Source organism: Muntiacus reevesi, chromosome 9 (assembly GCF_963930625.1).
Source record: "Muntiacus reevesi chromosome 9, mMunRee1.1, whole genome shotgun sequence".
Taxonomy (NCBI): domain Eukaryota; kingdom Metazoa; phylum Chordata; class Mammalia; order Artiodactyla; family Cervidae; genus Muntiacus; species Muntiacus reevesi.
Genome location: NC_089257.1, coordinates 43,501,011 through 43,517,748, shown reverse-complemented (window position 1 = coordinate 43,517,748; position 16,738 = coordinate 43,501,011). Strand labels below are relative to the sequence as shown.

At 35.7% G+C, this 16,738-nt stretch overlaps 1 protein-coding gene across 1 annotated transcript; it reads right to left on the bottom strand.

Annotated features, from left to right (window-relative positions):
- Window positions 1-289: 289 nt before the first annotated feature.
- On the bottom strand, window positions 290-1,255 carry LOC136174876 (olfactory receptor 52N4-like). The gene has a single exon (XM_065945135.1). The coding sequence runs from the start codon at window positions 1,253-1,255 to the stop codon at window positions 290-292; it is 966 nt and encodes a 321-aa protein (XP_065801207.1).
- Window positions 1,256-16,738: the final 15,483 nt, after the last annotated feature.

Sequence of the window (16,738 nt, the reverse complement as noted above, 5' to 3'; positions counted from 1 at the left end):
GTTTTCTGGAAAATTGCACCAGCTTCCATTAGCATTTTTTCATTCTTGGAACTTGACATTGTTGAGATATGAGCTATACAGAGAGCCTAGAGGTGAAAAACTCATGTGGTTGGTGATTTGACATGAAAAGTTTTGGAATTCTGCAAAAAAAAAATAATAATAATAAGGAGATGGATTATTATCCACTCACTTGGCAAATTCAGATACCTATTCTTAGAAAGCTTTCTCCTTAGACAAACAGACAGGAATCTTCTTTCCTTTCACATCTCATCATAGGCAAATAGCTCTTTCATATACTATGGGATTTGATATACTTGGAACCTGAAAGAATCCTTATGACGCAGTCTCGTATCTGCTTAGTTTTCACCCCATAGACAACAGGATTCATAGTGGGAGGTAGGAGCAGGTAAATATTGGCAACAATGATGTGGCATGAAGGAGGAATCCTGTGACCCCCAAAGCGGTGGGAAAAGAATGAAAAGAAAGCTGGACTATAGGAGAAAACAATGGAGCAGATGTGAGCAGTGCAGGTGCTGAAGGCCTTCTGCCGAGCATCTGCAGAGGAGAGGCTGACCACCGCCCTCAGGATCATGGTGTAGGAGATTGTGATGCACAGGATGTCAAAGCCCCCAATCAGGAGGGCTACCATCAGACCATAGATAACATTGACCTTGATGTTGCCACAAGACAACTTGGCCACAGACATGTGATCACAGTAAGTGTGGCGGATTATATTGCCTCTGCAGTAGGGCAGGCGCTTGGTGAGGAAAGGGAAGGGAATGATGAGCAACACCCCTCTGAGAAAGGTGGAGAGACCCGCCTTTGCAATGACGGGATTTGTGAGGATAGTTGAGTAGCGCAGAGGGTAGCAGATGGCCACGTAGCGGTCCAGGGCCATGAGCATGAGCACCCCAGACTCCATCCCTGTTAAGGTGTGGACGAAGAACATCTGGATCAGGCATCCATCAAAGCTGATTTCCTTGAAATGGAACCAGAAGATGCTGAGGGCTTTGGGGATTGTGCTAGAGCTAATGAAAAGGCCAGTTATGAAAAGCATGGCCAAAAAGTAGTACATGGGTCTGTGCAGGGCATCCTCATAGCGGATGAGGTAGAGGAGTCCACAGTTCCCTACCACAGCCACAACATACATGGAGCAGAATGGGAGGGAAATCCACATGTGCATGTCCTCCAGTCCTGGGATCCCGTTAAGAATGAAGGAGGCTGGTGTCACATCTGTTTGGTTCAGCATCATCATGATCAGGCTGGTGTAGTCATTAAGCAAAGTGTATGCTTTTAGTTTTATGTCTGTATTGCTTTGTTTTTTAACCCTCCTAGATTTGGAAAAACAGAAAAAAAGTCTCAGTTGTGGATCTTCTCTCTCTCTGTCTCTTGTCTCTGTTCAGTATTGCACTTTAAATCATGGAACCAAAAAATTTAAATGTCAGGAATTTACAATAGAAACATAGTTTAAACATATACTTGGTTCATACTCATGCTTAATATACACCAAGCACAGTCTTAGAATTTCATAAATATTAACTCATTTAATCCTCACTACAAAATCATGAAGTCTTTTTTCTATTAATCTGCACTCTGTAACTGAGTAAATGGAGATTCAATGTATATGAGGTTTCTTCATGTGCAAGTTTTTTTTCAAAGCCTTTCTCAATCTCTTGGTCTCAGTTATAGCTATTAAGAGGACCATTGCAATTTTGATCCTTTTTAAATTAACTGTTCTTTTTTTTTTTAATGCGGGCTAATTACTTTCCAATATTGTAATGGTTTTTGCCATACATTGACATGAATCAGCCATGGGTGTACAAGTGAACCCCATCCTGAGCCCCCCCTCCCACCCCATCCCATTCCTCAGGGTCATCTCAGTGCACCAGCCCTGAGCGCCCTGTCTCATGCATTGAACCTGGACTGGCAATCTATTTCATATATGGTAAATACATGTTTCAGTGCTATTCTCTCATATCATTCCACGTCGCCTTCTCCCACAGAGTTCAAAAGTCTGTTCTTTACATCTGTGTTGCTTTTGCTGTCTCACATGTAGGGTCATCGTTATCATCTCTTTAAATTCCATATATATGCACTAATATACTGCATTGGTGTTTTTCTTTCTGACTTACTTCACTCTGTATAATAGGTTCCAGTTTCATTCACCTCATTAGAACTGATTCAAATGCATTCTTTTTAATAGCTCAGTAATATTCCATGGTGTATATGTACCAAAACTTCCTTATCCATTCATCTGCCAATGGACATCTAGGTTGCTTCCATGTCCTGGCTATTGTAAACATGCTGCAATGAACATTGGGGTACATGTGTCTCTTTCAATTCTGGTTTCCTTGGTGTATGTGCACAGCAGTGGGATTGCTGGGCCATATGGCAGTTCTATTTCCAGTTTTTTAAGGAATCTCCACACTGTTCTCCATAGTGGCTGTACTAGTTTGCATTTCCACCAACAGTGTAAGAGGGTTCCCTTTTCTCCACACCCTCTCCAGCATTTATTGTTTGTAGACTTTTTGATAGCAGCCATTCTGACTGACATGAGATGGTACCTCACTGTGGTTTTGATTTGCATTTCTCTGATGATGAGTGATGTTGAGCATCTATTCATGTGCTTGTTAGCCATCTGTATGTCTTCTTTGGAGAAATGGTTGTTTAAGTCTTTGGCCCATTTTTTGATTGGGTTGTTGATTTCTCTGATATTGAGCTTCATGAGCTGCTTATATATTCTTGAGGTTAATTCTTTGTTTCTTCATTTGCTATTATTTTCTCCCATTCTGAAGGCTGTCTTTTCACCTTGCTTATAGTTTCCTTCATTGTGCAAAGGCTTTTAAGTTAATCCTCTTATGCTATTTAGTTTTTGACTCTGAAATATCTAATACCATTTTCAAATTGTCTATGCTTTCAAGATTAATGCTGATGATGGTGATGATAGAGATATAAATATACACTGGCATCTTTTACTGTACAAGTACTTACTGGGAATTTTGAATCTGGAAATCTATGATTTTTGGTTTTGGAAATTTTCTTCTGTTAACTTTGGATTATTTCTTCCCAACAGTGGTCCTTGTTATTTTCTTATATTTATTTTTAGCCAGGTATTGTCAATTCTGTGTGTGTGTGGTTTTTTTTTTTTTTTTTTTCTGGTTTCTTTTAAAATTTTTCCCCTTGAACCTTATCTCTCTACTTTTTGTATTCTTTTTCTTAAAAATTCATCAATCATATCTTCCAAATATATTAGCATTTTTTATGTCTGATCTTAAATCTATTCAATCTTATTTTCCCTGAAATTTGTAAATTGACAATAATATATAATTATACATATATACTACACAAATGTGTGTTGTATATATATTATTTTATATTGTAGAAGTTTCAATGTTTTATTTTTATATCTTTTTTTAATCTTTTACTTTGGAGTTATTTCTCAAATGTATGGTAACCCTTGACTAGACTATTACTTTACACTTACGTGTGTTAGTCACGCAGCTGTGTCCCACTCTTTGTGACCCCATGGGCTGTAGCCCACGAGGCTCCTCCTTCTATGGAATTCTCCAGGCAAGAACACTGGAGTGGGTTGCAGGGGCTTCCCTGGTAACTCAGCTGGTAAAGAATCTGCCTGCAACAAGGGAGACCTGGGTTCAATCCCTTGGCTGAGAAGATCCCCCCGAGGAAGGCATGACAACCCACTCCAATATTCTTGCCTGGAGAATCTCATAGACAGGGAAGCCTGGCAGGCTACAGTCCATGAGTTCCACGGGTTTGCAAAGAGTTGGACACGACTGAACGATTAAGTACAGCACAGCAAGAGACTATAGGGGCTTTCCAGTCAGAGCTAAAGAACTGGCCTGTCAATGCCGAAGATGTAAGAGACGCAGGTTCAAGCGCTAGGTCTGGAAGATACCCTGGAGGAGGACACGGCAACCTATTCCAGTATTCTTGCCTGGAGAATCTCTTGGACAGAGGAGCCTGGCGGGCTAAAGGTTCGCAAAGAGCTGGACACAACTGAAGCAACTTACGCACGTGCACACACGAGACTACAGAAAAGTAATTCAAAATTCCAGGTGATGAGTGAACCTCATCAATTGGTTTCATTTACTTTGAGTGCTCAAGTAGAGACCTGTGCCTCTTTCAAGGCATTTTGGGTATCAGATTCAAAGTTTTTTTTTTTTTTTTATTCAGTGACTAAATTTTTCTGGGAAGGAAAAATACAGTAATCTGTATCCCAAAGGATTATATAATTGGTTGCCTGTGTTTTTGGAGTTAAGTAGTAGGCTACTGAAAATCTCACACTTGAATATGAATACTGGATCCAGCCTTCACATTTAATGATGTTGATCTTTGATCTTTGTCACACTGTATATATGTATTCATAGAACATGTTAAAATTTCTTCCCAGGATAAATTTCCAGTCAGTATAAGAGGAGAAGTAATATTTAGAATAACATGTGAATCAGAGGTATCAAATATTTCCTTAGTAAGGTTTTCTGCCTATGTCTTGGTTTTATTTTCATGTATTTGCACATAGGATAACAGATTAAATATTGCAAAAGGAAACTTTTTTGGAAACAGTAAAGCAACATGGAATAAACATGTTAGTAATAGAGTTCTTCAAAGACCTCTTTTTATGCCATTACAGAAATCTTAGAGTCAAATAAGAGCAGGTAGAAATGAAAACTAAGTAAATATTGAGTTATATTAGGAAAATTTTCAAAAAGAAATTGACCATTTCTCTTAGATGTGAGGCATGCTTATGTTTCTACCAGACCAAAATAAGCAGAGCAGTGTTCTTTCTTGTTGCTGTTCACTATTTCCTACTCAAATTATACTAACATTTTTAGCTTTGTGAATTTGCAATCTTTTCTCCTTTGTTGACATTCTCTTTGTCACAGCCAAAATAGCCTCTAGAATAACATTTTTCAGGAAAATTCCAGTCTCTTGATCAGGTTAGAGTGCCAACCTCTAAGTTTACATAATATATATGTGTTATATACACATATATTTTCTAATTTCATATAATTAGCAAAGTACCAGACTTGTAGTTAAGGAATAGATTTGTTGATGAAGTCAATTTTGTCACTATTTTACCTATAGGGTATTATGAAAATATTGTTATATCCTTGAATCATCCAGTTTAATAAAACCCTTAATTCTAGAACAGATTGTATTTTAAACCTGAAGTATATAGCAAGACACCTACTAAATATGACATGCCAATAAGTATTTTTCAAAGAACGAACAGGTTAATGAATTATACTTTTATACTTTAAGCATTATTAAACTAAACACTGTGGTCTAAATATTTTTACTTGGATAACACAAGGGAACCACCAGAAGAAATGAAACTATAATTTAGAGCTCATAAATCACTAGATATTCTAAATTTCAAAGAAGTCCCATCATAAAGAAGAGAAAACAATCTCAAGAAAGTAGAAAAAAATAAGATGGTAGGCAAAAGAAAAATACATTGATTTGTTATATAGGATCAATTATTTGGTAAATAGGATCAGTGATACCATTTTGTTGTTGTCGTTGTTCAGCTGCTAAGCTGTGTTCAACTGTTTGCAGCCCCATGGACTGCAGCATGGCAGGCCTCCTTGTCCCTCACAATTATACTATAAATTTATCTTAATTCAGATTCATTTCTAAAAACATGTGTATTAAAATCAAGAAGTGTATCAGAAAGAAAAATCATGCTCAAAGTAGGCAGAAATGTTTTCAGGCTAAACAGAAGACATCAAAATAGCAGAAACATACCATATATTAATTTCAAATAAGGTAGAAATAAAAGCAAGAAAAATTTGGATCAAGTTCACATTTAGGAAAAATAAAAGAAGGTATGATGAAGTGCAAATAAGTTGATGTACCAAGCAATTCCATTTCTAGGGTTGGCAAAGATTCTTCACAACCAGAACATTAGAGAGTACAGAAATAAGTTCTCTTACACACTTTGCTGGTCCACAGTAGAAGTTTTAAAATGATACAATTCCTGAAATCACATTGCAGCTTATTAGCTGATTCTCAATTATATTTTAATGTCACTGGTGTTGCTTTAAAGTAATAATCAAAAGGTTAACAAAAGCCTTAAACTTTGCATTTTGAAAAAAAAGAATACTTTGGATTTGCAATTTTACAGTTGTTTTTCCATGAATACCAAAATTGTCAACAGCTTTCTTTCTGGCTTCCCTGGTGGCTCAGATAGTAAAGAACTTGCTGCTAATGCTCGAGACCTGAGTTCAGTCCTTGGGTAGGGATGATTCCCTGGGGTTGCAAAGAGTTGGACATGACTGAGCAACTCACACTTGACACTCTTTCTGTCAGGCTTGTAAAGGTACAATTGTTTGAATACATTCTGTTTTTCAAGTTACTTTCACAGATGTACTAAAAGAAATAAAAACACTATAAAAATCATACATATGTATACATGTGTATGTATAAATATAAAAGTACCATTAAAATAGACATTGAAATTGATTTTTTATAAATATGGTTGCATTATTCAGTTGCCCAGTCATGTCATTTGCTACAAGAGGGGCTGCAACATGCCAGGCCTCCCTGTCCCTCACCACCTCCCGAGGTCTGCCCAAGTTCACGTCCATTGTGTTGTTGATGACAAATGTTTGGATAGTGTATACTAAATTGTAATAAATTGTTGGAGAAATGGCATCAGTACTCATTTATTCTTAATACATTTGTACAGTCAACTCTTAACTCTATGTAATCAATTAAAGAAATCAAGAAAAGTATAGGTATTTATGATTTAAAAACATGACAAATTTCAAAGTGCTGCATTCTGAAGAATATCTTTCCTAAATATCACATAAATATCCTATTTATACTTTTGTGCTTTTAAAGATATTTTTTAATTACTAAAACTGATTTCCTTGTTATATAATAATTTTAGGTCCCATCTTCAACACATTTGCACCACTGTCAGAGCTTCATCCTTATACTACACAATAAGACATTTTCTAAAACAAATTGAAAAACATCCAAGTACATCATAATTTAATTTTTATTACAGGGAAAATTAATTAGTATTATGCTAAAAATGTGGACAGCATATATTGGAATAGTAACATTAACACATGAATATCATCCATTATAAAGCACTATCTTGACATCATCTGTTATGTATTTTTCCTAAACCCTGTAGACAACAAGCTTGTTTTCTCACTAGGAGGTCCTCAATCTTAAAAACTCATATTTTTCTCTTGATAATGACAGTGGGCTCCTCCAGGCAAGTGTTATCTAAAATTGATGAAATATAGTCATAACTACGTCTCTCTAAAAATGAACCAAGAAAAATTAGATTGTCATTTGAGAACCAGGGGAGGGCAGTTTAAAGGGAAGATTATTCTGACCATAACTGAGAAATACTCTCTGACTATTCACCTATTTCTTCTTGTCATGGGGGTAATTTGTGTCTGACTTCTACCACAGCTGAACTAATCATTCCTATTGGTGAGGGAAATAACATAATTCTTAATCAAGATGGGAATTCACATTGAATTTCAATCTAAGAATTGAAGAAAGAAGCATTTGCCAACCTCCCAAACTCCTAGTACATTTCTGCCAACAAACATAATTAATGGACTCAAAGCTACTTTTCTGAAAAATATCATAAACAATTCACATGCATTCAAAACCTCTCTCCACATTATCTTACTGCCCTAATAATTCCATCACTACTGCACTTTTTATTTCCTTAAATACCTTAGCTTCTGGAGAGAAGAACAATGAGCTGAATGTGATCTGGTCTAGGTGTTCAGAATCTTGATCAGAAACTATCACGCTTCTACAATATATGTACATGCATAGTACTCAACTTCTTTTTTTTTTTTTATTTCTTTCTTTTTTTTTTTTTTTATTAGTTGGAGGAGTACTCAACTTCTAAATCCGTTGATATCTGTAGTATTGAATGGGTATTTAAGGAAAATTTGTGTCACATATATCAAGGGGATAATTCAGAAGATAAGAGACACAGATGCTTGTATAGCCATCAGGTTAACCTCATGGGAGGAAGAAAGGAACAAGCCTTCCACACTTACTGCTGTATGAGAATACTTAAATAAGTGAATTATTCTATATTTTGGCATCTATGAATGTATTTACATTTGTGCATGTATTCAAAGGGGAGAAATTAAAATTAATACAAACTAATTTTAGTAAAAGTGAATGCTTTTAGTATTTATTGCAGAGTATTGTCTTTCCATGGGAGGCATTCTGAGACACAAGCCAAAAGCTCTTAAATAAGAATGTTTCAATTACTCACATATCCATCAAACTTTTATTTTATCATGTCTGTAAATAACATCAGAGTGTAGTTTGTGCCTTCCAAATCATATTAAGAAATGTGTAGAGGATAGATAACATTGGCCCTGTTATTCAGGAAGTTTACTTTCAACTGAAGTAGATAATGCATATTACGGCATTCTAAAAAGCCATCAAAAATTCAGGTTTGTCATGCATGCATATTAAGTTAAGAATAATTAGATACTTGAACCTTGATGTGATGATGATGACTATGAAAGAAGCAATAATAAAATACAACAGCTGATTCGAGTGGTATGGTTGCACAGTATTGTGAGTGTACTAAAAGTCACAGAATTGTACATTTTAAATTGTACCTTTAAAATGCTCTAAAAAGCAAATTTTATATTATGTGAGTTTTACAGCATTAAAAACAATGTCATATACTTCTCTTACTGTGTGCGTGCTAAGTCACTTCAATTGTGTCCAACTCTCTGTGGCCCTATGAACTGTAGCCCACCAGGCTCCTCTGTCTATGGGATTCTCCAGGCAAGAATATTGGAGTGAGTTGCCATCCTGTCCTCCAGGGATCTTCCCAACCCAGGGATCAATCAAATCCATGTGTCTTACATCTCCTGCATTGGCAGACAGGTTCTTTACCAGTAGCGCCATCTGGGAAGCCCACCTCTCTTACTGAGATTAAGCTATTTTTTTTCTTGGTTAAACTGTCCCCTAATTGTAGCAAGTTTTTAATTAGTATGGAGATTTGTGAAAGATTGATTCTGACAATTATTTTTACAGGTTATTCTTTGTTTTATTAGAGACAAACTTTTATATTTCTATTTTGCTATTTTTATTGATGTCATTCACCATCTACTGGCTTTTAGGTGAACATAGATATTCATTGTTCTAGGATAAGTATCCAGAGATGTAACTGTTAAGCTGAAATAGTTACAGGTTGTGATTTAAAGAAATTTCCAAAATATGTTCCAGAGTGGCTGTATCATTTTACATTCCCACCAGCAAAGTATTAATGTTTCAGTTTTTCCATATCCTTGCCTGAATTTCATCTAAACTTATACTTTATCCATTCTCATATTTGTGCACTGATATTCTGTTTTAATTTGTGCTTAATAATGCCAAACATTTTTCATGTGCATATTTACCATTTATATATTTTATCACTGAAAGTTCTGTTTGTACTTTTTGTCCAGTTTCTTTTTTTTTTTTTTTTTGCATTTGAGGATTAAACACTGCACCTTAGAACTGTTGGTTATTGTTTTCTGCATGAACTAATCAAGATAAGATGCTTATCTTCTTCAGATCTTCTGCAGGCATTTTGACCTTTCTAACCCCTTGTTCTTCAGTTACTGAAAAAGTGAAAGTTGCCCTGTCGTGTCCAGCTCTTTGCAACTCCATGGACTATAGAGTCCATGGAATTCTCTAGGCCAGAATACTAGAATGGGTAGCTTTTCCCTTCTCCAGGGGAATCTTCCCAACCCAGGGATCGAACCCAGGTCTCCTGCATTGCAGGTAGACTCTTTTACCAGCTGAGCCACAAGGGAAGCCCTCAGTTACTGAAAAGATCTGTTAAAAGATCCAACTTTAATTTCGCTGTGAACTTGCTTATTTTGCTTGGTTCTGTTAAAATTCTGTGTGTACGCCAGTCAGGATGGCTGCTATCCAAAAGTCTACAAGCAATAAATGCTGGAGAGGGTGTAGAGAAAAGGGCACCCTCTTACGCTGTTGGTGGGAATGCAAACTAGTACAGCCGCTATGGAGAACAGTGTGGAGATTTCTTAAAAAACTGGAAATAGAACTGCCATATGACCCAAAAATCCCACTCCTGAGCATACACACTAAGGAAACCAGATCTGAAAGAGACACGTGCACCCCAATGTTCATCGCAGCACTGTTTATAATTGCCAGGACATGGAAGCAGCCTAGATGCCCATCAGCAGATGAATGGATAAAGAAGCTGTGGTACATATATACCATGGAATATTACTCAGCCATTAAAAAGAATTCATTTGAATCAGTTCTAATGAGATGGATGAAACTGGAGCCCATTATACAGAGTGAAGTAAGCCAGAAAGATAAAGACCAATACAGTATACTAACGCATATATATGGAATTTAGAAAGATGGTAATGATAACCCTATATGCAAAACAGAAAAAGAGACACAGATGTACAGAACAGACTTTTGGACTCTGTAGGAGAAGGCGACGGTGGGATGTTTTGAAAGAACAGCATCGAAATATGTATATTATCAAGGGTGAAACAGATCACCAGCTCAGGTTGGATGCGTGAGACAAGTGCTCGGGGCTAGTGCACTGGGAAGACCCAGAGGGATGGGGTGGGGAGGGAGGTGGGAGGAGGGGTCGGGATGGGGAATATGTGTAAATCCATGGCTGATTCATGTCAATGTATGACAAAAACCACTACAACATTGCAAAGTAATTAGCCTCCAACTAATAAAAATAAATGGAAAAAAAAATTCTGTGTGTATGTATATATGCGTATGTGTCCATAATGATATTAAGCACATACAAATTTAGTCATTTTATATTTTTGTGTTGAAATATTACTGCAATCATGAAATGCTGCAGTTTATCACTCCTAATATTTATTATATTAAAATCTACTTTATTACAGGCAGAACACAAGTTTATTTTGTATTTATATACACATTATGTCTCTTGAAATCATATATTTTTATTGATGTTATTTTCTAAACTTTTATTTCATATTCTTTCAGTTTGATTGCTTAGTCAACTTACATTATGTAGTTTCTGACCTTTTTTCAAGTTTATTATGTTTCTATCGTCTTAGTTTAGTTTCCTCTGTTCTCTTTTTCCTTTGTTCCTCTTGCTGTTTTAGACCAGTAAAATAGATGTTATTATTGTTACTGTATTTTTTTCCAGTGGTAGTTTTTGTTATGCATTCCTTTACTTTTCTGTAGAGGTTAACATAGGTATCACATTGCACTTTACCTCTCAATGTCTAATGTGTTCAAAGTAGCACATTTACCACTGTAATAATATAAGAACCTTACTAGACTTTGACTCCATTAACTCTTTTCCTGCTCTTGCTGTTTATTGCTATATATTTTACTTCTATGTATGTTTAGACCTTACATATTATTTTTCCCATTTAAAAGAGTAAATATTTGTCATTAATATCCTCAGCTTTTTCTTTCTAGTGGTTTAATTTCTGTAGTTCTTTCTTCCATTACTAATCATTACTCTATATTCTGAGTAACATAATTTATGTAAATAAGTATTTATTTTTAATGGATATTTTCATTGGATTAGAATTCTAAGATGGAAATTGTTTTTCAGCAGTTCAAAAATATAATTTCATGTCTTCTGGATTTGATGGTGTCTTTTGCAAAGTTGACTGCATGTATAAAGGCTACTATATTAAAGGTAGTGTGCAGAGATTATTATTCTGCAAGCTCACTTGTTTGTGTATATTCTAAATAAAATATCCCTTGTTTCATAAGAATGTGCCTGTGTGTGTATGTGAGAGATGTTTATCATAAAATTATTCCTGGTGACAGAGAGATTGGAAAATGTTAGATATCAATAATCAGATACTAATTTTTAAAAATAGTGTCAGTTGCATGTTATGAAAGTCTGTGAAATAATTAGAAGCAAAAGTGAAATACAAACTACATAAACACATTTAAAATGATTGAGTTAAAAGTAAGCAGTATAATAAAAGCAATATAATACTTAACACAATATGATGAATACAAGTTTCTAAAATAAGCATTCAGTAAATGATTTTATATTCATGTATCTGAGGGCATATATCAAACACAGTATAGAGGATGCCAATGATTGACAGTCCTAAGGATTAGGAGTGAAATTGGAGCATAAAAATAAAAACAAAAAGCAAAACAAGAAATAGACTCAGAAATGATGCAGTTTATGTACCATTAAGAAAAAGATATCATGAATTGAATGGATAAGGAAGCTGTGGTATATATACACCATGGAATATTACTCAGCTGTTAAAAAGAATTCATTTGAATCAGTTCTAATGAGATGGATGAAACTGGAGCCCATTATACAGAGTGAAGTAAGCCAGAAAGATAAAGATCATTACAGCATACTAACACATATATATGGAATCTAGAAAGATGGTAATGATAACCTTATATGCAAAACAGAAAAAGAGATACAGATGTACAGAACAGACTTTTGGACTCTGTGGGAGAAAGCGAGGGTGGGATGTTTCGAGAGAACAGCATGTACATTATGAAGGGTGAAACAGATCACCGGTCCAGGTGGGATGCATGAGACAGGTGCTCGGGCCAGGTGCACTAGGAGGACCCAGGGGAATCGGGTGGGGGGGGGAGGTGGAAGGGGGGATCGGGATGGGGAATACATGGCTGATTCATGTCAATGTATGACAGAACCCACTGCAATGTTGCGAAGTAATTAGCCTCCAACTAATAAAAATAATTGGAAAAAAAAAAAGAAAAAGATATCATGAAGCTTACTTCACCTTGAACTTGCAACTGAGCTTCAATGAATTTATTAATGAGTTAATCAGTTTGGGAGTCACTAGCATACATTGATGCTTAAGGTCATTTATATTGGAAGACCTAGGGAAAGAGTGAAAAAGAAACCTAAGTCCAGGGATGTCCTGGTATAAAGAAATCCAGAAAAAAACAAAGGGCCAAAGGATGATCAGAAGTGTTCCATGAGAGTGAAGAGTAAGTTCAAATGTGTGGTATGCTCCAGAAGTCAAGCAAAGAAAATGTTGCTAGACAAAGGGAAAAATCAGTTATATTTAGGATTGTTGAGAAGTAGAGTATAAGTACCATAGAGGTGAAAGTACTAGATTTAATGACACGAGAGTAATATGTGAAATTGACAAATGCTATTTCAGTGGAATGTTTAGATGTAAGGTATTCTGGAGAAAACCAGAGGTGGTTAAGAATTATTTGGGGATGAGAAGGTAGAGCGAACGAACATTGGCAATCTTTCGTTAAATTTTGCTTTCAAGATAAACAGAGATAAACTATTAGCATAGGGTGATTTTGTGATGAAGGCTTGCTTTGTGCCTTTAAGAAATGAAAAACACAAAAAGATATATCAAAAAATAGAAATTAGTGTAAACTGACAACATTGGGGAAAGCATTGTGAAATCTTGAAACTGGGCAGGAAGAATTAATCCTAAAATCTTTGCTATGATACCTGTGACAAGTCTATAAAAGTAAAATTATTCACTGTCTCTCAACTTCATATTAATTTAAAAAGATCCAGAATATTATAAAGAAAATGTTTAAGTCAATCTATTAGTCTCATTTTCAGCTCAATGGAAAACAAGCAACCACTGCTCTCCATAGCCCTCTACTCATAAAAATACACTTATTATAATATTTTCTAAATTTCATTATTGTACTTCTCCCTCCAAAATGTGCATTCTTTGAAAGCCCTCTTAAAGAAAGGAGACAACTCATTAGGTGGGAATGAAGCAAATATAAGTGAGACTCATGCAAGGAGATCTGGTCAGATAGCAGGTCACTGTGTTTCTCATAAGACAAGCAGTGGCTTACAGTTCACTATATTATTGACCTCATGGTAAACTCTCTATTGCATCTTTAAGATATCATTGAGGAAACAGAGAACTTTGGTGAGAAATAAGAATGTACAGTACATTTTGTTCAGAGTTTAATAAATCACATTTATTAAATTTAAATTTCTTTCACAAGTGAAAACAGCAATTTCAGTCATCTGGCCCCAGGCCATTGGTTTCTGTAGATTTATGTTTCAAGATCACTGTTCCTGTTTCCCATTCATATTTTTCTTTCCTGGAACCTGATGTTACTGAGACTTGAATTATAGGGAGAACTCATGTGGAGGGTGAGGTCACATGAAATTTACTTGATATTCTGCAAAAAATAACATGGAGATGGACATTCAAATTTAGGGTTGCCTAATAACCAAATATTTTGTTTAAAATAATTAACAAACAGAAATTTCAATTAAATAGAGTTGCGAGTTCAGAAAGGGAAGCTTTCACATCTTAAGGTGAGACTAGAGCCCAAAAGGAAGAAAGACTTTTATTCTTTCAGGCAAGGATTGAGCCAGTAAAAAACCATGAAGCCTTGGCTCACACTGGCCCTCCCAACTTTCTTGCTCCTGCTGCAAAAAAGTTCTTTCCTTGATATGCCAGATACACATACATCTCAGCAGGGTTTCAGAGCCCAGATTGCAATTCCCTGGTGCTTGCAAATAGACCTATCTGTACTGGAAAAAATATCTGTTGGTCTATTTGCTTCAGGTCAATAGTATTGACATTTCAAAAATCTCTAGTCTTATTATACTGTTTTGAAATATTTTTTATTCAAATAATATTTTTATTATTATTGAGGTTTTCTTTTTGATCTAATATCATTTTTTTCAGAACATGAAGGAAAACATTGTAGACTTAGAAGAAAGGAAAACGCAGTATCAAGGAAGTCAATAGCAGATGGTGGAGAAGTACATTGGTCAATAATACAACTTGTTGAAAATTATTCCAATTAGACAAGATACTGCTGATTTTGATGACCCACACTTCACTGGAAACTTCCACCTGCAGTTGAAGCCAGATTATACTGGGGCGAAGAGGTAGGAAGCAAGAAAGCAGAAATGATTAGTTCCAAAAATATTTATCAAACACTTGCATAAAAAAGAAAAGTCACAAAGTCTCTGCTATTAGATATAAAAGTCAGTATGTTCAAACACATTGTGAACACAAGAAATAGAGGAAGTGAGTTATGGACTGAGCTCCCAAGAGCATATTTTGAGAACTTTGCTTGATCAGAAAAAGAAATTAGTAATAAACAAATACAATAATATGAGAAAATAATGACTGTACATGTCAAAATATTGGAATTTGAGATAGTATGCTTCTATAGTGATAGTGAGATAGTGTTAGTCATTTAGTCATCTCCAATTCTTTGCGACCCCATAGCCTACCAGACTCCTCTGTCCATGGAATTCTTCAGGTAAGAATACTGGAGTGGGTTGCCATGCCCTGCTCCAGGGGATCTTCCCTACTCAGAGATCAAACCTAGGTCTCCTGCATGGCAGGCAGATTCTTTACCATCTGAGCCACCAGGGAAGTCCACTTTACTTCTAATACTTCCATTTGTCTTATGGAATAGAAATCAATATGAAATATGGAATATGGAAGCCATGAGGGGCAGGAGGTATATAACAGATTTAGTATGATAAAAAAAATTTATTGCTATAAACCATGTAATAAGTAAAGCATAGTTATGCAATGAGATACCAGGTAAAATCTGAAATTGTGAGCAAATGGTACTTGAAATCTGCACATCCTTATACTTTCTTCAGAAGTGCTCCATACTGGGAGTACAGCAATACACGACACAGAGCACAGAATTGTTCAGAGTTGGTGTTGTAGGGCTTGTGCGCTAGTATGACGGTCACTTTGAAGGATAAAATAGAAATTTAGTTGAGGAACCATGCTGTTAAGAATTGTATACAGTTCTTAAAAATCTGTTAAGAACATTTTCATTTGAGGACTATAATTCAAAAAAAAAAAAATTTAAAATCTGTGCCACTCCATACAATGGCAATTTTCCCATGAGCAGTGTAATGATTACCTTTCCTTTGAAAGATAGTGTTTGGCATATTTTATTAACTTCTAATATTTGCAAACTGTTTATTCCCATCTATGTGAAGTATCAGGATTATTCATATTCATGAGAATAGAAGCTTTAAAAGCTTATCTTAGTTTTTTGCCCTTGAGACTGGTGTGGGAAAAATCTGTTAACTACACTGGGAAATTTTGTGTCTCTTCCACCTAACAGTGTGAGATAGTGAACTGAGAGGATGACAAGCAGACAATGAGTACCATCAATGAATTCACAATTGAAAATTAATTTGTCAGTTAAATGTGTCAGGCTGATTGTCTGAAGCTATTCTTTTTGAAAAGCAGAAGACTTAGGTTGTACAGTAACAATTTCAAAGCCCAGTTTCAAAGATACAAGTAAGACCTTTCCACTACACTGTGTTAGCTAAGACTGAAAGATCAAGATCAACTTGGGACTATTTTCCTTCTACATAGATGTATGAATGAATGGCTAAGACTTCCTATCCCGACTAGTTTGAGCAAGTGACTATCCTTACTCCTAGGTTCAGAGTTACAAGTCAATGATCTCTGGAAGGACCTCTTAATTACATGAATGTGTAATGGTATTTAGAAATCTTTGTCCCAGAATGATTTCCAGGTCACTTGGACTTAGGTTGGATCCCTAGAGACTGCAGTCAGAAATTTATCTGTGAGATGAATATTCCAAGTTTAGAAACAGCTCTTCCTTACCTATGCTGTGCCCTCATCCATGAAGGTCTTACTGTTTTAGGAGTCTAGGTTTCAAGCCCTTGATCTGCCACTTGCTAAAATTGAGAGTATTGGCTAGTCCTTTTTCTCTTCCTGCCTTG